Below are 25,395 nucleotides of genomic sequence, written 5' to 3'. Positions count from 1 at the left end.
CACAAAAGGCCAACGTTTGTAATGCGTCCCTTAATATGTTTATGAAAAGAGCAGATTTGTCTTGGGACGGTGTGATTTATGAGTGTTTGTTGTCGAGGGGAGCAGTGTACCGTGGTGATATCAGATACTGACAAGAATCCTAACTGCTGCTGTTCAGTTGCCACGACTACACTGTGTGGTAGTCAGTATCTAAATCCCACCAATTCATCTGCTCGGCTCCCTCTGTGGCGTGCGGCTTAACTCTCACCTGCTCCGAGTCTCCTGGTAAATTTACTGATAAACCATATTCTGAACTGAATAAAGAGTGTTATAAAGTGGGTGCTTGAGTGTCCAATTGAGAGAGAGAGAGAGAGAGAGAGAGAGAGAGAGAGAGAGAGAGAGAGGGAGGGAGGGAGGGAGGGAGGGAGGGAGGGAGGGAGGGAGGGAGGGAGGGAGGGAGGGAGGGTAAGGGGGAATTGGCTGAATGTTGAAAAGGAGACTTCCAGCTGAAGCTGGAATCATGACTGAGTATCTGGCTCCACCAAGAGGCCAACACATGCAACTGCCTCTGTGATATCACCACTTCTAAACGTGACGGCATAAAAAGTAGGACTAAACCAAACTGATTTACTGAGGGAAAAAAGTTACTGGTCAAAAGCCTGTAGCAACTTGATAAAAAATATTATGCAACTTCCAAAATATAAAAAACTTTTATTTGACATTTTTCTACATATGAGCAGGTAGTGAGGGATGCACCAGGAGACAGTACAGTACAGAGCCACCTGTGTCCCTACTCTGTGATATCCTGACTCCTGGGTGTACAGCCCTCTTTGACTCTGACACATTCACCTAGCGGTTTGGTGAGCATGCTTCCATCTGGAATGTAATTAAACTGTTCCAGAGAAGATCACACACAAAAAATGTGAACTGGCATTTGTGGTGTCTGTGTTTTCTTTGGAACTGGCTATTGTGGTGTCTGTGTTTTCTTTGGAACTGGCTATTGTGTGTGATCTTCTCTGGAACAGTTTAATTAATTACCTGTTGTGTTTGGTAAGGCAGGATGGTATACAGATTGGAGAGCAGACAGGTATGTGCTATCCAGCAATATCGTATTGAAGTCATGAACTGTGCAGATTTCGGAGAATTCAGTCACATTTGAAATATCCTAGCACCATCTTGTGGTTCTGCACTATTACTGCATGTCCGGAAAAACCTGTCTACCCTAACCCTACAACACCAAAACAGCTGCTACTCATGATCTGGTATGACTTTGTGATGGATATTATTGACAGTGGCTGAACTAAGTGCTCTTTGATGTTGCCCACCCTTCCCTCAAAAAGCAGGAACAAGGTCTCAGCGTGGCATATGGACCAGCGAGTAGTGGCACTCACTGTGAAATGCTCCTGGGATTTGTAGTTCTCATCGAGGTAGACGCGGGCTCTGTTGTACTCCTTCATGGCATCACTGGACAGCAGCTCTCTAATAGAGGAAACACACACAGTTGCATAAACAACGTATTTACTAGGATTATATCGACAATCACTTTAAAACCATACCTTCACTATTAACAACACAACATTCAAAACGCCTCAAATAACAGATGTTGATCTGAATGTCAGTGTTTTTCATGAAACTTCCTTTGTATACGAACATACCCTAGCCTACAGAAACATTCAAACTTCAAAATGTATGTGGCGTGTTTGAAATGTCACCAGAGGGGGAGTAATAATCATGTGACACCAGTCTGTCTCTAGCAGAGATGGAAGGAAAGTGGATGCAGCCTCAGAACGCCATGTGGTGTGACACACACACACACACACACACACGAGGATTCAAGGGGACTTACTTGACGAAACAGTCCACATGTGTCATGGAAGCTTCGTAGTTCTTGCCGCCGACCTCTTGACAGTGCACAGCTATGAAGTGGGGCTTGTGTGTGTGGACAGTCTGGGATGGGGGAGGAGGAAAGGGCACAGGGTTAACAGGATATGGAGCTCGCTGATCTCTTCGCTCGTACCCCCCACCAGCTCAGACCACCACGGGTGGGAGCTGCCATGCTACAGCTTTAACGCGACAGCACCCACAAACACAGACAGACACACACACACACACTTACACACAGAGACATACGGACGGTCTGTGTTGAGATTGAATGCAGACCCATGTTGAATGGCAAAACTAGGTTTAATATGATGTGGTGGAAAATAAGCCGTTTTATTCATTCATTCGCTTAAGATTATGATCAAATTGACTGGAGGATGGAAAGAAAATAATTTCCATCAGTAACAATAACCAGAAAGGCCGCTCTAGAGTCACATGCACCCCATCTCCCCCCCTCACCCCGCCTCCACTACGAGGTGTTTGTGAGTGCACTGGACGAGTGTTCCAAGGTGCCGACCCATTATTGGAAAATCCATAGAGAACTGAATTACAGCACTCATAGGCACTCACGAGTTGGCCGGTGGATAGTGGGCAGGGGCCGTAGATCAATGTCACCCAGGATATGTTGCCCCCATGGGGGTGTTAGGCCTGGGACAGCCCCAGGACCAGAGGCCTACCCCACCGACCCCCAAGACCCCAGGTTGCATTATGCACTACAGGCCAAATCAAATCAAAGTAATGTATGGCAATAACACTATGGATTTTCCATCAACCCATGGCTTGTCACTTAGCTGGATGACCCAGGAACCAGGCTGTAGAAACACAGGTTCTCAAACTTGAAAGATTAGTGAACCTATCAGCTTCAACTGAAAAGGTCATGAGCTTCAAGGAGCTTTAGTTAACCAATACAGTGTGTGTGTGTGTGTGTATGTGTGTGAGTGAGTGTGTCTCAAGTGTACAGCATGCTGTTTGTTTTTCCAAACCATAAAACCATCTTCACACACATTCAAGATCAGAAACTAATTAAATCAACGATTCAAACATTGGTCTGATCAAACAAATGGTAAAAAAACAACAAAAACCAAAACAACTAAAGCCCCACTAGTCACCTTAAGATTTCCCCAAACAACAGCCCCAGCACAGTATGTCGGTTGGTATCTGTGTTTCTGTTCATTAAAGCTTCACCATAGCCTTCCCTTTATTAATAGCCCTAAACACAGAGGCAGTAAAATGCCAGGCTATAAAACTGGTGTACACACTCATACCAGCTTTAAGACCCAGGAAGCCTGGCTGACGAGGAGGAACTCCCTCTGAGACACACCATGCACAGTAGTGACGCTGCCCCTTCTGCTGCCATCTAGGATGTTGTGAGGACAGTGAGATGTTTGACAAAGAGGTGTTCCTCCACACCCCCCCCCCCTCCCTCCCCACTTCCTCCTCCTCCCACTACCTAACACTTCTCTTCTACCATCCTGACAGTGTTTGAATACCTAGGGGCACCCAAGTCACTGAGGGCGGTATATCCCGCTTCTGTGAATAGTTGACTTAAGATTGTGGACTAGGAGGCTGTATTTGATGGCCAAACAAAGCCATGGAACAACGTGTCAGAATGGTCAGAATATTTCAGCTACAGGCTCCTTGTCTGACCTGTCAGTATAGTATACAACTGTATACTTTGTCACAGTATACAACTATACTGTGACCAAATGGCCGAACAACAGTGACATTAAGAGAGGGATAGTCATCATCATAGACCGTCATCGTGAATGAGGATCGATTCGATGAAGTTACCAATATCATATTCTGACACCATCAGGTGGCCTACTTCTCAATGGCAGTGTGGATTTGAGAGGAGAGAAGGGGTGTGTGTGTGTGTGTGTGTGTGCGCGCGAGCGCGTGCTGTCGTTCAGGGTTTGTGTGCGACTGTGTGTGTGTGTGTCTGTATGCGTTAGTGTGTGTGTGTGTGTGTGTGTGTGTGTGTGTGTGTGTGAGAGAGATTATGATGGTGTCCCTGGGGAAGCCTGAATGTAGGAAGGCAGCAGCAGGCTACAGTGACTCAGTATGACTGTAGCTCAGCTCTGCCGCATCAGCGCCACACCTCGCAATTCGTGTGTGTGTGTGTGTAAATGTGCACAAGTCTGCGTTGTGATTAGCGCATTTAAAATTGGCTTGTTTTTAATGGATTGATTGTCCATTTGATGCTTTCCACACTGCAAACATTTGCACAAACCAGCATTCAAGCATAACAGCAATGCAAACATACAAAGGTGTGCAAATAGCACGAACACACAGTGCAGTGAGTCTACAACAGGCCTATGTGTTTAGGAACATCCTGACAGAGGGCATTTAATAAGCAGTAATGTGAGGAGGCTGAGTCCTATTTCACGCTCTCTGATTGGTGTAAAATAATGCAAAGAAAATGAAGTAAGGGGGGTGGAGGGGGAGGAGTATTGATAGAACGAGTGAGTAAGTGAGTGAGTGAGTGAGTGAGTGAGTGATTGAAGGATGGAGGGCTGTCTGATCTGAGAGAGACAGAGACAGAGCAAGTGTGAAAAGTGAAAAAGGTGAGAGACAGATGAGAGAGACACAGACAGACAGACAGACAGACAGACAAGAGTAGTGGCGATAACCCACTGGCCCGTGGTAGTAAGAGTGCTTTCCAATGCAAATAAACGGTGTGATTGTTCAACTGCAACTCAATATCAGAGTGTATACTTGTGATAAGGTACTTACTATAAGCTCTATTAGTATCACATTTGTGTTTCAAACTGAAGGTATTACATCTTACCCAGTTTACTGTGATTATTGTAAATGGGAGAGAGAAACTGCTGGAAGAAGAGAGCGAGGAGAAGTAGCAGCTTGAGAGGAGAAGCTAGAGAACAAAGCTCTACATTCCCTCTTCTACCCAACCATCATCTTGTAAGAACAACCAATCAGACCACATTTTAACACTTATCGACATGACTACCAATACAACAGGAAGTCACACAAAGAGGTGTTAGAAAAGGAAGCACCAAGCAACGACAGAAACTCAAGTCTTTGGCAGGGGGTGGGGGAAGGGTGTCTCATAGCCTACAAATCCCAGAGGAGGAGGAGACTGTTACACTAAAATCCCATTTATATCCACCCTAATCTGGATGTATATCCTGGAGGATTTGTAGGCTGGGGGACGCCTGCCCCCGGTTCCTATGGTAAAGACGTGGGTTGATGGATGAGTTATTTGCTGGATGTTTCTAAAAATACACTACAAAAGGCTAAGGGGCATGGCTTTGGTTGTTTGGCCAATGTAAAAACCTTGATGTATCCAAATCTAAATATGAGTCCTAAGAATGTGCCTCATTTCCTCCAGAAGGAGCAACTAACTAGCCTTTCTGACACATATACTCATATACTCTTACTGGAAGAGTAGAATCAGTAAGAAAACAATGGAGCTCAACACAAACAATAGACACTGGACGCACACTTGGCAAGTGTAGAAAGGCGCTATTTGTAACCTCTAAAAACCAAGTCAAACTATTTCCTCTCTTCTTTCCAGGATGGAAGTGAATCACCGACTATTACACAGAAGCCCAGTTTTTTTTCAACTACGCCAAAGTAAAGATAAATGTTTCAGTCCAAGTGTAAAGACTTTCCAGTGCGTTTGTATGCAGTGTGGTTCTAGAATGCAGTTTTCTGACCAATTTTGTCCTACTAATGACTAATGGCACTGATACCAGTAACTAATAAAGAAAACAGCATGGGTGCAGTGAAGTGTGAATTTGTGTTAGTAGAGCATCTGTAATGTGTGTAAGCTTGTGTTTGTCTGTGTTAAATCAAGTGGGGCCTAAGCAGATGATGTTGCCATTCAGTCAGTGGTGGTGTTCCCAATAGCCCAGCCAGTCCAGAGCGTGTTGGTTTCCATGACGTCACCCACCAACGAGCTGGCATTAGCCTGCTGGTTCACTCAGGGGCACAGCTCTCTATTTCTCTCTCTCCTCCTTTCTCTCCCCTTTCTCTCTCTGTCACCCTTCCCCCTTATTCCCCTTCACTCTGTCCGTCTCTCTCTCTGTCTGTCTCTCTTCCTCTCTCTTTCCCTCTCTCCCTGTCTCCTTTTTTGCTTCTCAATTCACCATCTCTGTCTCTCTTTCCCTCTCTCTCTCCATCTCTTACCCCATCTGTGTCTGTCTCTCTTCCCCTCCCTTTCCCACATAGAAATCAAAACAAACATTTAAATCATGAGGCCATCAACCCGTCAGAGCATGTAGGGCCCAGACCAGGGTTCCAAATGCTGTGGTTGAGAGCAGGGGGACCCAGTTCTGAGTGGTGAGACTCAGTAGTGTCCATGCACCCATCAGACGAGCAGACAGACAGCTGAACCATCGTCTCGGCTACCTGACTCAGTCAAACATGGCCAGGTGTGTAATGTTTGTCACAAAACCACATGGTTAAAAAAATACATGAAAAAACGAATGGTGAAAAGACAGTATTTGCACAGATATGTTTGGCATTGCTCTTGTTTATAAGAGGAGAGTCAAATGATCCTGGTTAGGGAAATGCATGTTGGTTTCTGTGTGTTTTAGCCCAGGGCTGGTTTGACACACAAACCCACTACACACATTTCCTGTGCTCAACGTACTTTCACATTTACACATTTGATGTAAGTTGTTCCTGTGTGTCAACATATTACAAATGTGTGTGTGTGTGTGCGCATATGTATTTACCTACAGAATGTCCCAAATAAGAGACCGTCTTTACAATTGCTCCACAAACAAAAATCTGTTTATTGTTTGTTTTAGCCCAACCTAGTTAAATTGCATCCTGTTCAAACCATTTGAGAGAAATAAAATACCTTCAGTGAGTGATAAAATACCTTCAGTGAGACAAATGATTTACTGTGCGAGTGTGGATACAAAGGTCTAAAAGTATTGATTGCAACTTGTTTGCTTGAGAACTCAGATAAATACACGCTCTCAGATGACCTTAATATAGCAGAGGCAGGTCATTCAAACTGCCCTATCCTCTAGCTATGTGGTAGAGAGTCACCACCTCCACCTAACAGATCCTGGATATGACCTCCACCGACAAGGACAGCCCAGCAGGGTGCCCCAGGGACCAGAGGCAGGAGACCAGGCTGACCCTGGAGCAACTCTAAGGTCAACGGCTGATGCCCACCGTCACACCTCATCGAAGCGCTCCCTCGGCTCACCAGGCCAACGCAAAGACAGTCTGCGCAGCAGTGGGTGTGACAGCGTGTGTGTTCATGCGGTTAACCTAGGATAAGCCCGGGCTAAATCCTCTTACAGTTAGCGGTGACCTGTGGCAGTACCCTGTGATTTGAGGACCCTGGCAAACTGCCAGCAGGCCATGACCAGCACCGCCCAACCCGATAGTGGGTTGTCACTTTCACTGGTGCAGAAATGACCCGTGGTACTACAGGAATAATGGTAGGAATGCTTCTTTATGTGACTGGATGACTTGGTGTCGTTTCTGTCTATACACTTATTCCTGTGTCCCCCTCCGTCATGCCCATGTCCCCCTCGTTGTGTCCATGTCCCCCCCCCCCCCCGGCCCGTGTCCCCCCCTGCCCGTGTCCCCCCCGGCCCGTGTCCCCCCCTGCCCGTGTCCCCCCCTGCCTCTGTCACCCCCTGCCCGTGTCCCACACAGCCTCTGTCCCCCCCTGCCTCTGTCCCCCCCTGCCTGTGTCCCCCCCTGCCTGTGTCCCACACAGCCTCTGTCCCCCCCGCCTGTGTCCCACCTGCCCGTGTCCCCCCCTGCCTCTGTCCCCCCCTGCCCGTGTCCCACACAGCCTCTGTCCCCCCCCGCCTGTGTCCCTATCTCTGCCACTGTCAATGCCCGTCTCTATTTCTCATCACAAAGCGAGCACCTGTCAAACCGACGGTAGCCTCACTTCCCCTGACACAGTGGAAAAATGTTGTGGTGTGATCAAACGATACGACGGTGCTTGCGTTTCCTCCAACTTAAGACAATACGCAGTCAAATTAGAGCGATCCTCTCTGCAGGAGATTTAATAATCGTGCATTCATAGAGCACAACGTAACAACGGCTAGATTTTCAATATTTGGCCCACACTCACCGCAAGTGGGAACTTGTCAGACTTGAGAAACAACAGTAAACTGCCGATACAAAAAGCAGCCAAGCTGACAGGAAAAGTCAGGAGTGCAATGATTCCGTTTCCAGTGACAAAAACGTGACCGTCGAATGGGCCATCGGCCCCTTGCGTTCACTGGGCTCACAGCGCACATAAAAGCATCCATACAGTAGACTATAAACATTGTGAAAAGAGCCCCATGTGACTCTGGCCTGCGCTCTGTGGTTCCAGCCTCATGACAGGGCTGATCTCGTCCTGCAACCACACAGTCACAGGGAAGCTGTGTCTGTGTCGAGATCGTGTCCCAACACGACCATCTCCTGGTCCTGGTCTCCAGATCCTGAGTGGCACCACTCGGCGCGCACAGAGACTCCTCCCAGCTCTGTCACTGGCAGTGACTTTGGATTGAAATGTGTGCTAGACAGGGTCTTGCGCAGGTTTAAACGAGGTCATACTAATGCTGTGTGCTGTATGTGATCGTGTCTCCTGTGCGGTGTGCTCTATGTGATCGTGTCTCCTGTGCGGTGTGCTCTATGTGATCGTGTCTCCTGTGCGGTGTGCTCTATGTGATCGTGTCTCCTGTGCGGTGTGCTCTATGTGATCGTGTCTCCTGTGCGGTGTGCTCTATGTGATCGTGTCTCCTGTGCGGTGTGCTCTATGTGATCGTGTCTCCTGTGCGGTGTGCTCTATGTGATCGTGTCTCCTGTGCGGTGTGCTCTATGTGATCGTGTCTCCTGTGCGGTGTGCTCTATGTGATCGTGTCTCCTGCGGTGTGCTCGTACCTGGTAGAACTCTCTCAGCCATGTCTTCTGGAGGTTTTCAGGCTGTGAAACAGAGAAGAGAGACTTCCGTTAAACACTGTTCTTAGACAAAACATTTCTTTGACACTTTGGTTGAACTCCCCAATGCGACACATTTACTGAACCGTGACAATATGAGGCATCTTTTCTTCAGTAGCAGCAGACACAGAAGCAGACACGCACAAACGCACCACACACATACACAAACACCCCCCCCCCCCCCACACACACACACACACACTCCAGATGGGGCACCTACGACTAACAAATGAAGCTCGTCAGCCTATGGCAATAACACAGTGAAAAAATGTCATGTGTGTATACGTGCGTGATGGTGTTGAGTTTAAGCAGCCCACCTCCAGTAGCTTTTCTCAATGATCAGGTAATCTCTCTCTGGCTCTGCAGTTAGCTCTGGGTATATGTCAACAACAGCCTCCACAGTTTACTCTCCCTCTCTGTTTTTCCCTTTATGTATCTGTCTTTCTCTACACTTTAAAAGGCCATCCCCAGCCCTGGACTTCATTTCATTTGCAGGGTGGAAACAGAGACAGAGCCTTGGGCAGTCTACCATTTAAGGAAAGATCTCCCCATGTCGATAACTGGGTCTGATGAACTGGCGTGTGTGAGTTCATTCCGAGGCAAAGGGAGACTATATTAAGAACAGTCAGTGGAGAGGAGTCCAATCTGTACTGGACTGGTGGTGCCTGCCTACAACACAACCTGCAGCTCTGAATCTCTGGGTCACATCAGCAACAGAGCATCATACTGTTACATCTTGCACTCTAAAAATACCACATCGCTATGGCAACCTGAGGGGGGGAAAAAAATAATTCTCCTTCTCTAGAGTAATATACACAGTTCGATCATGAACAAGTCCTTTGGTTTTACTTCTAATACAGGCTGAGCTGATACTCTCTGACACACAGTGGTGGCAAAAGTCACAGTCTCCCATGTGTGACCTAGTTAGGGCATAATGGCTGTTTCTGGGAGCACCTGAGTCTCTCCAGGTCTACACTTGGTAGGCCTAAACTGGGAGGGAACAAGGGCCGTTTGTGTGTGTGTGTGTTTCTTGTGACAAGAAGTGTCTGAAAGAAAGAGAGACAGAGAGAGACAGAGAGAGACAGAGAGAGACAGAGAGACAGAGAGAGAGAGAGAGAGAGAGAGAGAGAGAGAGAGAGAGAGAGAGAGAGAGAGAGATGGTCCCAGCCCTAGCCTCAGTCTCAGCCAGATCAGATCATAGGGCTATATAAGGACATGAGCACTGGACCCTGTCATTAGTCATACTGAGAAAGAGAAAGAAAGAGAGACACAGTCACACAGAAAACAAAAATCGAGAAACAAAACATTTACACCTTCCTTATTTGCCGACAGGTCAGGTGGTAAAAACACTTGCACCTGCGTACCTGTATGTGCACCTGTATGAGTCGAAGAATGTTCAACAAGAAGGTGTGTGCTGTGCGTGTATGCGTGGGTGGGTTTGAAACAAGGTCAAGGCCCAGTCTTTTTAAGTCTTTAGCTCCAGGACCTTCAGATCCACAGGACTATCCACCGGTTCAAACCGCCATGGCAGGCCATTCCTAAACAGTGGGATATTTATAGGTCTTTCCATTGTTTAGATTCCTCTAGGAACGCTGATTGCCATTTCAAAGAGCCCTGTGTATAGAAACAATGTACACACACATACCAAATGCATGCGGCTCCACTGGACTAATTAAGTCAAATTTATCGTTGAACCTCCACAGCCAAAAAAGTGTCAACTGTCCCTGACCACATCTGTAGTGTGTTACCAACGAGAAAGAAACCCCTCATCCAGGGGGACTGTCAGACACTAATAAGACAATAAAACCACACTGTTGACAGTTTTACAAACAAACCCTCTTGTCTTAGCCAGAAAAATGGTCTCTCCCCCCAGTACCACGACAGCAGAACTTGAAGAAAGTCCATACAAGCTAAAGTTGGCTCCACGCTCAGTTTGACAAGAACTCTTTCTAGAGGCCCTGTGCTAATTAAGATGACCCATCTCTGCCGAGCGCAATGGCTCAGGTCCTGGGGAACAGACGGTGACCTTGGTAGGGTGGCCCTAAGGAGGGCCAGGGCCCCCCGGAGGCCCTCTGCTGGCTAGGGCCCCAGAGAGGAACAGACCTAATGTAGGAACGGGTCCTCTCCTCAGCACTCTAAATCTGCAGTCCTGCACCGCGGCCCTCCCACAGCTTATCAAAAGTTAATTTTCCGTTAATTAGAGACGGGGCCACACCAGCAGCAGAGTAAAAATAGATGAGGGCCTTTCTTTAGGGCCCTCACGCTCGCTCTGACTCTTTCTCCATCTCCTCCCCACTCTCTCATTTCTTTGCCCATCCCTTTTTCCGTTTGTGCAGTCGACGGCCTACTTTTCCGACCACTCGGGGAATTAAAGACTCAACTCAAGCTTTGGTGAAGATCTACTTTCCTGTCGTCAAAGTGGTGTATTCTTTAAGCAGCCACGGAAGGCTTGTTGAGAGAAGACTAACGACCACAGAATGGCAACCTCCTGCCGAGCAGGCTTACTGGGGTTTGGATGAGATGTGAAAAGTAATTACATGGAACACCTCCGTTTAGTGAACAGCGTGCAGTGATCCATTATGAGCCCCTGGAAAACCCCACTCGTCAACAAGCAAGCTACTGCTTCAAGGCGCCACGATATTACGGTATGTCCACCCACTGTCATTGTTCTTCGCAGGAGACAAAACAAAAAACACGATTTTGACCAAAGGAAACATATTTGGACAAAATCCACAGGTCGCGAGTGACCCCTGGTCTTCTTCTCACCCGCTGAGGAGCTCTCCTTTCCGTGGCGGAGTGTTCCGGTTCTGGTGCAGACGGAGCGGACCTAAATACAGTTAGGTCCATAAATATTTGGACATTGACACAATTTTCATCATTTTGGCTCTGTATACCACCACAATGGATTTGAAATGAAACAATCAAGATGTGCTTTAAGTGCAGACTTTCAGCTTTAATTTCAGGGTATTTACATCCAAATCAGGTGAACGGTGTAGGAATTACAATACATTTTATATGTGCCCCCCCCCCCCTTTTTAAGGGACCAAAAGTAATTGGACAATTGGCTGCTCAGCTGTTCCATGGCCAGGTGTATGTTATTCCCTCATGGGAGTTCGTTATTTGGGAGTTATATATGTTGACAAGGAGCAGATAAAAGGTCTAGAGTTCATTTCAAGTATGGTATTTGTGTTTGGAATCTGTTGCTGTCAACTCTCAATATGAAGTCCAAAGAGCTGTCACCATCAGTGAAGCAAGCCATCGTTAGGCTGAAAAATCAAAACAAACCTATCAGAGAGATAGCAAAAACATTAGGTGTGGCTCAATCAACTGTTTGGTACATTCTTAAAAAGAAAGAACGCACTGGTGAGCTCAGCAACACCAAAAGACCCGGAAGACCACGGAAAACAACTGTGGTGGATGACAGAAGAATTCTTTCCCTGGTGAAGAAAAACCCCTTCACAACAGTTGGCCAGATCAAGAACACTCTCCAGGAGGTAGGCGTATCTGTGTCAAAGTCAAAAATTAAGAGAAGACTTCACCAGAGTAAATACAGAGGGTTCACCACAAGATGTAAACCATTGGTGAGTCTCAAAAACAGGAAGACCAGATTAGAGTTTGCCAAAAAACAGCTAAAAGAGCCTGTACAGTTCTGGAACAACATCCTATGGACAGATGAGACCAAGATCAACTTGTACCAGAATGATGGGAAGAGAAGAGTATGGAGAAGGGAAGGAACTGCTCATGATCCAAAGCATACCACCTCATCAGTGAAGCATGGTGGAGGTAGTGTTATGGCGTGGGCATGTATGGCTGCCAATGGAACTGGTTCCCTTGTATTTATCGATGATGTGACTGCTGACAAAAGCAGTAGGATGAATTCTGAAGTGTTTCTGGCAATATTATCTGCTCAGATTCAGCCAAATGCTTCAGAACTCATAGGAGGCGCTTCACAGTGCAGATGAACAATGACCCGAAGCATACTGCGAAAGCAACCAAAGAGTTTTTTAAGGCAAAGAAGTGGAATGTTCTGCAATGGCCAAGTCAATCACCTGACCTAAATCCAATTGAGCATGCATTTCACTTGCTAAAGACAAAACTGAAGGGAAAATGCCCCAAGAACAAGCAGGAACTGAAGACAGTTGCAGTAGAGGCCTCGCAGAGCATCACCAGGGACGAAACCCAGCGTCTGGTGATGTCTATGGGTTCCAGACTTCAGGCTGTCATTGACTGCAAAGGATTTGCAACCAAGTATTAAAAGTGACAATTAGATTTATGATTATGTTAGTTTGTCCAATTATTTTTGGTCCCTTAAAAAGGGGGGGGCCACATATAAAATGTGTTGTAATTCCTACACCGTTCATTCCATTTACATCCTGATTTGGATGTAAATACCCTGAAATTAAAGCTGAAAGTCTGCACTTAAAGCACATCTTGATTGTTTCATTTCAAATCCATTGTGGTGGTATACAGAACCAAAATGATGAAAATTGTGTCAATGTCCAAATATTTATGGACCTAACTGTATGCGTGGAGATGACGACAGATCTCTGGCAGACAGAGGGCCCGCTGGTCAGCTGGGAAACACATGGGCACCACATGAGCCTGCTCCTGCCTCGCAGGTCGCTGACTCCTTCCTCTTATTTTCTTTCTCTCACTCCTTCTCATGCCCCCCCCCGTTTTGGTTGACGTCAATCTCTGCCCTAAAACTCTACTTATCTCCACCCCCCCACTGCTTTTCTTCCATCTCAAGTTCTCAAGAAAAACCCAGTTCTCACCCTTGCCTCCACCCCCTTACACCTGGCCAGCTCCAATTCTCTCCCTTCTCCCTCTTTTCTGAGCAACGACTGGGTGAAATAGTGGAATGTGTCAGCTGTTTATCCTGTGTGTCAGAGGAAGGTGTAAGAAATGCAATAAAAGCCTCTTACTGGAGTTATTTTTGCACTTTACGCTATAAAAGAGGCCAGGCTGGTCGAGGGCAAAGTCAAATCCCTTCACATGACTCCGTGGCTGCTGCTTCCTCCACCTCGCCCACCACACCCTCCTCTTCCCCCTCCTCTATTCAGCCACCGCAGCAAACAGCCCTGGTAGCAATGGCTGAGCAGAGCAAATGTGCAGACGCAAAGTCCTCAAATAAGCCACTTAGATACACAGGTATGAGCAAAGACAGAAGACCAATAATCACTTTGTGCTTGTGTGTGGAGGATAAGTGCATCCAGGGAGAGGCTGGTGAGAGGCCAGTGTGAAGCTTGGTGTGAGGCCAGGTAGAGGCTAGGTGTGAAAGTGAGTCTGTTGTCCTCGGTCCAGGAAAAGGAGATTGGAGGATGTGACCTTTATCACACGTCAGGTCCAGTCTGCCCAGTAATCTTCTCTAGTCTCCTGAGTTGAAAGACCATCTCCCACCTTGCCTCTCTCCACACCTTTAAAAGGACTTTACGGAACATTCCGAAATCCGCTGTCCAGAGGAAGGATCAATTCTCATCTAACATGGCACAATAAATTAATTCCCTCTATACAGACAAGGATAAAAGGATCTGCTTGTCACATCAGAATTTCCCATGAGACAATAGGCCTATGTTGCCAATGGCTTCCATCACTACAAATGTTTGGAATGCATCCCAAGCAAAACCAGTGTCTTCAAAAGTTCACAGTGGGAATCTATTTTTGTTAGGCTGCGATGCTGTTCCAAAAAACAGATCCCAAAGGCCCTGAACATGCAGAAGAAAAAGCCCCATTGGCAGCTAATTTTGAACACAGTGTTGTGAATGCCAATCTACATCTAGGCTGTAAATCACACTAAATAAACTACATTGAAATACTGCATTCTGCTAATTGCTACAGTCATGCTTGAATATAATGTTCTTGAATTAGGGTATCATGGTAGCAAGATGTTATGCCTCGGTGGTTTGGAATGTGGGATGTGACACTATATCTCTAACAGATCGACAGCCTGTGAATGTTGACACACCAGTAAAAAGGAGGTTATTAGCTTTCAGGGGAGCATGTGGCTGTCTAAAAATAACCTCCCTAGATGAAGGGTTTTGATTGAGGCAGGGACTGAGGGAGGTGGGGGGAACTGGGGGAGCCAGCTGGACTACCAGCAGAGACCACAGGGAGGTGTTGGAGGGGGGTCCTTAGCTCTAATTGGCACAACAAACAGCCCTCGACTAGTCATCTTCTCCTCGAGATCCAGAATGGCGTCAAGTAGGAGAATGAGTGACAATCCTAACAGGGTTTGCCACTCAATTATGCAATACAATTTAAGGCGGCTCATTATAGAATTAATTAGAGCAGGCCATCTTCGAGAGGGTTTAAAATTAGGCCTTAGGTTGGAATGAGCTTGTCTCCTCTGGGGTCTCCCTGCCCCCACAACAGTGAGGCCTGGAGGGACTGGGGCTTTGGAGGTCTACCTTAGGTTACTTAGGTTTCAAGTCAGAGGATACTTTTCCTCGAGGCAAGGAGGGATAGGCTGCCTGTCACACTCACAACCCCCTGAGAGGGAATCAATACTGCAATCAGCTGGGCTGGGAGCATAAGTGTCATCAGGGCAGGAAATTACAGCACTCAGAATATCCGCAGCTGCGTGGTTGCAGCACAGGTCTGCATCACCACCTCACAGTCTGCAAACAGCATTCAGCCCACACACAGCTGTACTGTTGCTCAAAAAATTCCATGGATAATTTGTTGGCACCATTATTTGGGAAAACAGAACAAAAAGTAAATATAAGACAAAAATAACCTGAACTGGCTAGATAAATGACATGGGAAAACAAAGGATCTTAAGAGTGCTAAGTATCTCTCACACCAGTTCCCACGTGTTACTCCACACAGATGCTAGGTCTCCCACTCTTAACATGCTGCAGGCAGCTACTGTATAACACCTCTGCACACCACAGCAAGATGAAAAAAAACATAAAAAAGAGTTTGCAGAGTCTCTGAGGGGAAAAAAGACATGCTTGTATGAACAGGCTTACTTGTTTGTCTCCTTCCCTTAAGTGATCACCAGAGGTTTCTGAGTCCAAGCACAACTTTGAAACCTCAAGATCTCTACGTCTCACAGCTGTTCACAGTACCACTTTAGTCACAGAACATCGTAGTAAGAAAATACTGAGGGGTCCTAGGTGTTAGCATTATGACTGAAGCCAGTGAAAGTCCGTGGAGAGAGGTGTGTGAGTTAGAGCGTGGGTGCAGACTGTGGAGTCGGCACGTGCAGACCAGTCACTGAGAGACCATGTCTGACCAGAAGAGGCAAATAACCAGTCTCACTCCAGCCCGAGGGTCCTATGTTCAGGCTCTGTTAGGGAGACAGTATTGAAGCACACTGGGAGAAGAATAATTAAGTACAGTATCTGAACTGAAAAGGGCAATGTTAGCAGTGGGCTACTGAGTGTCTGGAAGCCACACATCTATTCATTAGACTTACCAGAAATGCATGATGTTTGGGAGGACTTGTGAGGGCAAATACATAGTGAAACTGAGATGGCGTACAACTGATAAAAGAGATCTTGGTTTTAGATCAGCGAGCCCGCAGCAACACAATTACAAACCATGATGAGAGAAAATAAAAGACACACTTTACCGCAAAAGACATCCTTCTTACCTGCCTTTGAGCCCCACTCTCTCACACTCACTCAATGCCCCACCATGAAACAGCTAAATACCTCGGCCAAAGTTCTCTCTGGCTCAATAAGCTATTTGTATTACTGTCCATGTAACAAAAGGAGATCACACTTGTCTAACGTAATTGTTCAATTCTCTCTTGGCTAAGACTTATTGTTTGCAGAGGGTGAAAACTATGACCAGACTCATAGGGTTTTCTAAAGGGACGGCTTGTGTAATAGTTGTCATGTTATTTCAGGCAAAGTGATCTTTAAAAAAAGCCGCACTACAAAGTCTGGTCATCACTACAGAGTCAAACGTGTCAGGTAGCACAGGCCTATAACTTGCTGAGCATCTTGACAAAAAGTGTTGGCGTATGGATTGCTGAACTAGCCAAGTCTTACAAATCATATGAATTACATTTCTACAAACTATGCAGAGAGGTTCAATCTAGATCTTGGACGATGTGCCAGGTAAAGGTCTGAGGTGTAATCCCTGTGTTTAGAGACTACTACCCTGCTAAGTATCTTGCTTTGAATGAGCAGAAACTGAAGTTATCGCTAAAGTCTTGATATTAGCAGCACACTTTGACTTAACAATGTTCAGTGTTTTCCAGCTACAATCACCTACTTTTTAAAGGCCTACATGTTATGTCATTGACCTTAGAAAGCTGTTAAGTTTGCATATGTAAAATTCCCAACACCAACCAATTGAAGAACAATAGCATGTCAACACACACAAAAATAGCCCTGTTAGCAGATGCTGATTGGTGGAAGCTCATTCTTAGACCAGGAAGATAAGTGTCTTGAGAGGAGGAAATCCCCCACTGGCTTGGAAAACAAAGAGCATATCCTTCAACTGGACAAGACATCCTAAAGTCAAAAAACAGATGACCTGACCCTATAACTAGCACATGCACAATCACACACGTACACCAAATGTGACCTGATCCCAATAAACAACCAAAAGCACCTGATAAACTTAGTTGAAAACTCTTATCTGCACACAGAACGTCCTAGAGAAATTCTAACAGGTGAAACACATTTCATCTAGATGAAACACTGTCACACAACAATAATCCTTGAAGTAGAATACTGAGGGAGCATGTCTGACCAGAAGAGGCAAATAACCAGTCTCACTGCAGCCCGAGGGTCCTATGTTCAGGCTCTGTCAGGGAGACAGTATTGAAGCACACTGGGAGAAGAAGAATTAAGTACAATATCTGAGCTGAAAAGGGCAATGTTAGCAGTGGGCTACTGAGTGTCTGGAAGCCACACATCTATTCATTAGACTTACCAGAAATGACTGATGTTTGGGAGGACTTGTGAGGGGAAATACATAGTGAAACTGAGATAGCGTACAACTGACAAAAGAGCGGAGTCAGATGGCTGAGCGGTTAGGGAATCGGGCTATTAATCAGAAGGTTGCCGGTTCAATTCCCGGCCGTGCGAATGACGTTGTGTCCTTGGGCAAGGCACCTCACCCTACTTACCTCGAGGGGAATGTCCCTGTACTTACTGTAAGTCAATCTGGATAAGAGCGTCTGCTAAATGACTAAATGTAAATGTAGAATACGTTCAGTGGGTTGAGGAAAGAGGATCCATGACGGTTTACACACCCATTATCTTTTCAACTTTAACCCCGAGGTCACAACTAACAGGTGTGATCTTTAACAACCGGCAACAACAAAAAGGGGACGCTGACTTTCAAAAACTAGTTCTGCTCACATTTCCAAAGCGGAAATCATTTCTAAACAAGGCCATACTTGGAATCATCCATAATTCATGCGAGGAAGAGAGATTCAGGCTGTCACCGAGCCTGCTCCACTTTCTCTGGCTTTGACAAGTTACACAGAGGTCTCCAGTCTCCACTGGAGCCTGCATGGCTATGTTGGATGAGTGTCCATCTTTCAGGGTTTCCCAGGAGATAGACAGATGAAAGGTGAGGGGAGGAGGAGTGAGTGATTATGAAAAACAAGAAAAGGGGGTAGGAAAGACAGAGAGAAGGAGATAAGATTGATAGAGAACAAAAGTTGACATGAATAGAGAGACAGGGCCATTGAAACAGGTTCATAATCTGCTCCTCAGTGAAAGTGATTATGTCTACTATCACAAGTCTGAGTACATAAGGTCTCTTATTTGGCAATGCCGTGTCCTAGATTCATAATCCTCCCATATCAAACATGTGGGCTATTCCTGTCCTAAAACCCAGAAAAACATGTACGCACATAGCACACACACCACGCATCGCTGGAGAACACAGAAGGGCAGAAAAAGAGGTTTTCAAGTGTTCTTAGATTTCTTGGTAAATAGTCAAGTGAACTACATATCTCACTATCAGGACATGCAAAGCAGGAAATGATTTAAGAAAGATAGAGATGCTATGTGGTACGGTTGTAGCAAAGGTCACATTCCCTCTCAGGTAACAAAGTGGATTAAACGTCCTTTCTTGGTGACCAATCGGCTAACAATCTACCCTCAACCCGGTCCCCCCCTCTCACACTTTCATCTTCCTTCAACCTCTCCCCACTTCTGACTCATCTAATATCATCTCCTCCCCTTCAAGTTTGTCCTCTTGTCTTTGTCCGTATAGTCTACCTCTGGCCTTCTGTCCTCCAACAGTCTCTTGCTGCCTTCTTCCCCTCAAGATGCCACGGGTTCTTATCGCTCTCTGCTCTCTTGCACGCAGCATCCTGTTTGTATTGGCGAAGGACAAACATTGTCTCTGTGTGTCGCGGAAGACATTTCACAGGCTATCACGTTTTCTGCCTGGACCTGATATCTCTATAATTGGGTTCTTCCTGCTAGAGGGTGGGAGAGACGGGTGAGGGAGAAGTAGAGAGGAATAGAGACAGAGTGAGAGCAAGGGAGGGAGAGCGATATAGAGCAAGAACCCGACTGACAGCAAGAGAGAGAGAAGAAGAGAGAAAAAGAGATGGGGCATCCACAATGAGAGTAATAGAAAGGGAGGAAAGGGGAGCAATTTCCATGACACCATTAAAAGGGGGCGAACAGCACCCCCCTAACTCTTTCCATCAGGGTACTGTGAGGCCCAACAGAAAGATCAACACGGTGTCCATATCACAAAAACAGGCTCAATTCATCCACTTCTGCCAAGGTCCAAAATGGACTTAGTAGCAAATAAATATGATGAAAATATGGATGGCTATCTATCTCCAAATCCCTCAAGAACCACTAAAATGACAGCTCCCCTAGGCAGTGACCTTAAGGATACGCGGCTTAAAACCTCCCAAAACAAACAGAAGAGAAACCACTGGGTTTCCACAACACAGGGTTGCAGCCAGCCCTCACCAGGAGAGCCTGATTTATGCCCTCAACAGCCCAAAGACAACGCGTAAGGTTCCCAGTTGCTGTGCCAAGACTGAACCTAGTAACAACATGCCATAGTAAGGCTCAGCCAACCACCCACTGAGCTGGCTGTGAACAGCAGCTCGTGGCTTTAGCTCAGTGGGATAAGACCCACTTGAGGAATACACACTGGGCAGTTCTGAGCAGACATGGTCAGTCATGCAGGCCGGGTCAAGGCCTCTTTGGGATGGGTTTATTCCTCAGTGCTCACTCTGCGTTGTGTTTTGTGTGTGTGTGTGTGTATGCTTGTGTGGGTGAGTGTGTGTACGCTTGTGTGTGCCCATGCCTGACTGTCATTTCCCATGGCCCGGTCCTGTCACTGAACTCTTACCCTCTCCCTCATCTCTCTATCCTCCCTCACCCTCCCCTCATCATTTCTGCTCTCCAGGCCCTCTCTGGCCCCTCCCAAGCTATTTACAGTCATTTCCTATATTTTTTCCTACACATCTGAACACAAACTTGTTAAGAACGTCTGAACTCAGAGCAGAGGGAAACTCCAGAAGAAGTTTAAGAATACAGACGATTAGAAAAAAATTATTTGAATCATGTGGTACTTGAATGTCCAGCCAAGAATGTCCATCTATAGATAATGAGATCACTTGTCCATTACTGCTAGAAATTCGGATGGAGGCATTTTGCAACCGCATAGATGCAACAGAAAGCAACAGTTGAGAAAGAGTTGGGGCAAGCCTACATTTCTGGAGAATTTCAAATTGTGTCACACTTTTAGTGACTTCCATATATCATATTTGCAGATTTTGCAAAGCCTTGCGAAGTCAATTGAAAGAAAGCCTTTATTTCCCTTGCAGTGTTTGCTGTTTCCAGGGATCCATGTATTTGTTGTCTGTCACTTTGCACGGCAGCCTGCTTCTCTGCTCAAAGGCTCATTAATACTCCAGATTGTTCCAGACTGTCACCCATTACGGCAGAGGTCTCCTCTCATTGATCATCCCCTCTAAACACATCTCCCTGACAACCCTGGCCATCTCACAAGATAAAGATGAAGAGTAAGAGGAAAGACACACATATGCAACCCCCCCCCCACACACACACACACACACAGGATGCAGAGTGCACACTAAACATCATGAGGGAGGCGTAAACAGGATTTCAGAGACAAAGTGCAGTCTAATCTCTCTGTTCCAGATGTAAAACCCTTCCAAAAAGAACACACAAACACCCACACACCCACCCATACACCCACACACACACACACACACACACACACACAGAGAATGGGTTGATGAAGGAAAAAGAGGAGTAGCAGGGAGAAGTGTCTCTGGAGCTGGTTGATGTCCCAATCCAGCCAGATGTGTGATTTGTCCCATCCTGGTGAAAGAACATCGTGTCACAGTGGCACCATCCAGTCAAAACACTTTCTAAATCTAAATCGCCACAGTTCGACCAGTTGCGAAAAGGGGTTGTCTTATGACTGGGGGGGGGATGAGATCCAGGTCGAGGTTGACTCAAGAATCTGCCGCCGTACATAAAGGCCGCTCTCGGAGATCCCGGCTGTGCCAACAAACGCTGACCGCCATGGGAGCCACTCCTACCCCTGCCGACCCGGCGGAGAGAGACAGACGGGAGTTTCTGAGAGGAACGTGACAAACGCCAGACCAGGGAAGCCTGCTGGGCTCCTCAGCAGCTGTCAGCCTGGAGCCCTCTCGTACCTTCTGAAGCAGCGAGAAACCTCCCATGACGTCTCACAGGCCATAATGTTTATGCTTCTTTTCGAGTCCGTACAGCAGATAACCTGTGAGTAAGTGTTTATCACAGCTTGCAAAACGATTGCAGGTCAGAAAATCTGATTTGTTTTGACCCTGTGAACAGAAAGAACTAGAACACAGACAAGTATTTACCTCAACGATGTGCTCACACTTTATAGGGAGCGGCCATACCTTTTTACAACTGTTGCTGCAGACACCACAGCGCAGAACATTGTTGTGATTTGTAGCAGTGAGACAGTAACACAACTCACCAAAAAGAGAAAGTGAAACGGAAAGATAGAAAGAAAGACATGGAACAGACACCAGCTATCCATTCGAGGGCTCATTTCACACTGCTTCCACTTTGCTTCACCACTAGCCAATCAGATAAGAAGGCACCCTGCTCCTCTGGGATCTGAGACGGGTAGCGTCACCGTCGACGCCGTGTCCGCCAGGCGCCTGGGTCACCTTGTAGAGTCTGGACCTCCGCTAATGTGACTGGGCGACACCGACCGGCTGCAAGTCGATAGCCAGGCTAGCGGAGCGGGCTAGCAGCCCCTTGGTCATAAAAGCAAGACATTAGGCCACTGAACAAACAGTTCAGTCTGCTACCAAGCCAGGCCTCAGCTTGGAGACTGGGCTACTCAGGGGAGGAGGGGGGCATGGCTTTAGATGGAACCCAGAGGGATCTGACATTATGGGATCCTAAACGCTCATAATTTCAGTCAGCCACCTGTAAAGAGGCTCCTCTAATGTGTATTACCTGTCTGGACATGTTGTGACACAGGCATGGAAACGCTGCAGGTAAACTTGTAAAACTCTAGATGTCTCGTCTTAATATTTACTTTTAACATGTATGCGGTCACTGTAAATCAATTGTATAGTATCTGGACCACTTAGACACACATACCATACTTAACTGATGGATGATGAGTAGGCTAATCTTCTATTATTGCCTGAGGTAGGTCGAAGGTCAGGTACCCTTTCTTCCACAAAATACTGACCATCTAACCACATCAAGTAGGGAGGCTTGAGTAGGCAACTTCAGGATTTCTACCTGCTTTCCATCATGCACTTCCAAAGCAAACAGGGCTAACCCTGAACGTGACAACATGAGTATTTGCAGGTGGGCTTAAGTGCTACTGTTCTAGATAACGTTTATCTTGTTCCAGTCAAGCTGCCTCTCCTTACCTAAAACGGCCAGTAAGAACGCATGCAGGCTCTGGCCCACCATCTGCCTGGCTGGTATGAGGACTGGGCTGGCAAGCACCGGCACGGCTGGCACAGTCAGCTAGCCTTGTGGTGGCCACTTGTCTGGAGAGGCTCTGACAAACCAGGGGCAGATGGAGAGGGCACCACTTAAAAAAAAAAAAGCGTGCGTGTGTCTTTGTGAAAGAGAGACTGTGGACGTTTGTGGGTGTCGTCTGTCTGCTCCTTAAATCAAATGGAAACTGATCTGTACCATACACCCGGCAGTCCTGTGAACTGGATCTGTAGATCTAGAGAATCAGTCCCACGGACATGTGGAAAGCCTTCTAGAACAAGGAGATGGCCTTACACAGTAAACAATCACTAAAGGAAACATTTCGGGATGAAAACCCTGAATAAAGCTTCAACAAAACATGTGCTGGGCCAGGGCTTCTCAATGAAGCAGAGCAGGAATGTGGAAGTAAAGCATTCATATGCGGGGAGAAGAGGGGGGTGACCAATCAGAGTCCAGAGGGAAATCCTCCCAAGCGAGAACAAGGAAGCATAGTTTGGACAACCCAAATCTCTGCTTAATGCCAATGACTCCAAAACCTTTAGCGCCCCCCCCCCCATCCCCACCCCCAACGTCAGAAAAATAAATGAGCCTGAGGAATGATTCTTTGCCGTCACACTGTTTCCCAAGGCGAGGCCAAAGGGGTCCTTTTCCTCGCTGGCCCTAATGAAATAAAAGGATGTCTTCAACAAAGATACATTTGTGGAGCAGGGCTAAAAATAGCCCCCAGTGGGGAGAAGGAGGGAGAGAGAGGGACAGGCGGCGGGGGGGGGGGGGGGGGGGGGGGGGGCTTCCGGGGGGGGGGGGGGGGGGGGGGTCACAGAGGGTTGTGTATTGTTTAAGTCCTCCAGAATGGAAATTCGGGCGTGTGGTGTGTCAACAAGGTTGGGTAAAGAAGTAAGTGATAAACCCCCTCAGTTACCCAGTAAACTGGCAGAGGGGAGATAAGCCAAAGGGAGAGCCCCGGACACACACACACGCACAATGGAAAACACGTTCCCTAAAATCCCAGGGTTAGTGTTTTCATTACAGAGGAACATGGACAGACACGTAGCTCTGCTTCAACACACACACACACACACACACACACACACACAGCAGAGCAGTCAGCAGTATGGTTGCTCACAGTACACGCTGTGTTCCTTCGATGCCTCCCTGGAGACAGCCTACAGACATCACCAAAATCACGTTTTCCACAAAACACCTTTATCCAGGACAAGCTTTGATTCAAGCACACTAACTCTCCCCACCCCAACAGAAGTTACTCCCCAACTTAATAGTATTTGAGTTAGTCTGTATTTGGCTAAGGCTCAGGATGGGTATGTCATCCAGGGTTGTGCTACGTTTAAGGGTTCAAGCACTGGGTGGACCTTAAAGCAGAGCAGGTCTGGTTTGAGTGTGGTGTTCAACTGGAGGCTGTGAAAGCTTTTCTCCAGGCCGGAGGAGAACAGGCATAGTTGAGGTAAGATAGGCTAATTAGCCTTTTCTTTCCTTCACCCTCCCCCCTCCATGCCTCCACAGCCGGCTCCCCGTGATTTCTGACTCTCTCCACTGAGGAAACCCCCCAAGCATTGGCGACTTGGATACAGCATGACAACTGGCAACCATCGTAAACATCTTCATTGTGGATCAGCTACACACAGTGGTCTTCTATGGGCATAGGAGAAGTCCTAAACTTCTTTGAGGAGGCATGTGACATAAAACAGGAGCCGTGGGGGGATTTTTCTCCTGGGAGTGCCAACAGCCAGTGTGTGTGGGTGGGTGTGTGCGTGCGCGTTGTTTCACTGTGGATTTCTCCATTAGAGAACCGCTTCCCTTAAATGGGCACCTGTGAACGTCAAACAGCGCAATACTAATGTTCATCGGAGAGAGTTTTCTGTTATGGTTCTGCTGAGGGAAACCAGGCCCAGAAGCACACCAACATCTCTTTGTCCAACCTAGCAGATGTGACACACACACACACACAAAGGTAAAGGAAATAGCATGATAACATGAGCTAACACAGTCCAGGTGTTCTGTATAAAGTATGGTTTACTTCTCTCCAGGAAGTCTGCAAAGTAAGCTGGAACATGAGCAAATGGGGAGCAACGTGTTCATGGGCACATCAAGCTCGTCTTAATAACTTGGCAACACAGCCCAACACTGCTGCTGAACTGCCATGTTAACAAAACAATACTGCTGCTGAACTGCACATTCTAACAAAACAATGGACTCGCTGGGAAATAGACACACTGGAATGGTGTGGAGACAATAAGCCTTCTCCATCACAAGCTCTTGAATAAATAAACACAATTCTCGGAGAGTGTGTGTGTGTGTGTGTGTGAGAGAGTGTGTGTGTGTGACAAAGAGAGGGAATGAGAGACAGGGAGATAAAGAGACCAACACAGACAATCCATGTTTCCACAGAAAACTGATTGGGTGTGACAAATACTGTCTAGCCACACACTGATGACATTTTATTTCCAGTATTCTATGCACTGTTCTTAGAAGAACACAAAAGACCTCCTTAAGCTGACAAATAAACCAAATGGTGTGGTTGTGCAGTGGAGCGGTAGAGGGGGGGCTGTTCAGGGGCCAGGCTGGCAAGCCGGGAGGCGAGGGGACGTCTTCTGCAGCCGCGTGGGAAGAGCCTGCTCCTTTATTAAACAAGTCGGCTTTCCAGGAGATACATTTGGTA

The 25,395-nt window shown here is 46.8% G+C and overlaps 1 protein-coding gene across 2 annotated transcripts in view; it reads right to left on the bottom strand.

The window, feature by feature from the left end:
• The window catches only part of LOC134022395 (inositol polyphosphate-5-phosphatase A), a 98,630-nt gene that overhangs the window by 68,016 nt on the left and 5,219 nt on the right, over nt 1–25,395 (bottom strand). For both annotated transcript variants that reach the window (XM_062463879.1, XM_062463878.1), the window contains exons 2-4: nt 8,731–8,772; nt 1,826–1,926; nt 1,371–1,458 (exon numbers count right to left, since the gene is read on the bottom strand). In XM_062463879.1, the coding sequence (XP_062319863.1) occupies nt 1,371–1,458; nt 1,826–1,926; nt 8,731–8,772 (231 nt within the window). The remainder of the gene's footprint in view (nt 1–1,370; nt 1,459–1,825; nt 1,927–8,730; nt 8,773–25,395) is intronic.

This window comes from Osmerus eperlanus, chromosome 6, assembly GCF_963692335.1.
Source record: "Osmerus eperlanus chromosome 6, fOsmEpe2.1, whole genome shotgun sequence".
NCBI lineage: Eukaryota > Metazoa > Chordata > Actinopteri > Osmeriformes > Osmeridae > Osmerus > Osmerus eperlanus.
Note: the sequence above shows the minus strand (reverse complement) of the source record. Positions and strands in the feature narration are given on the sequence as shown.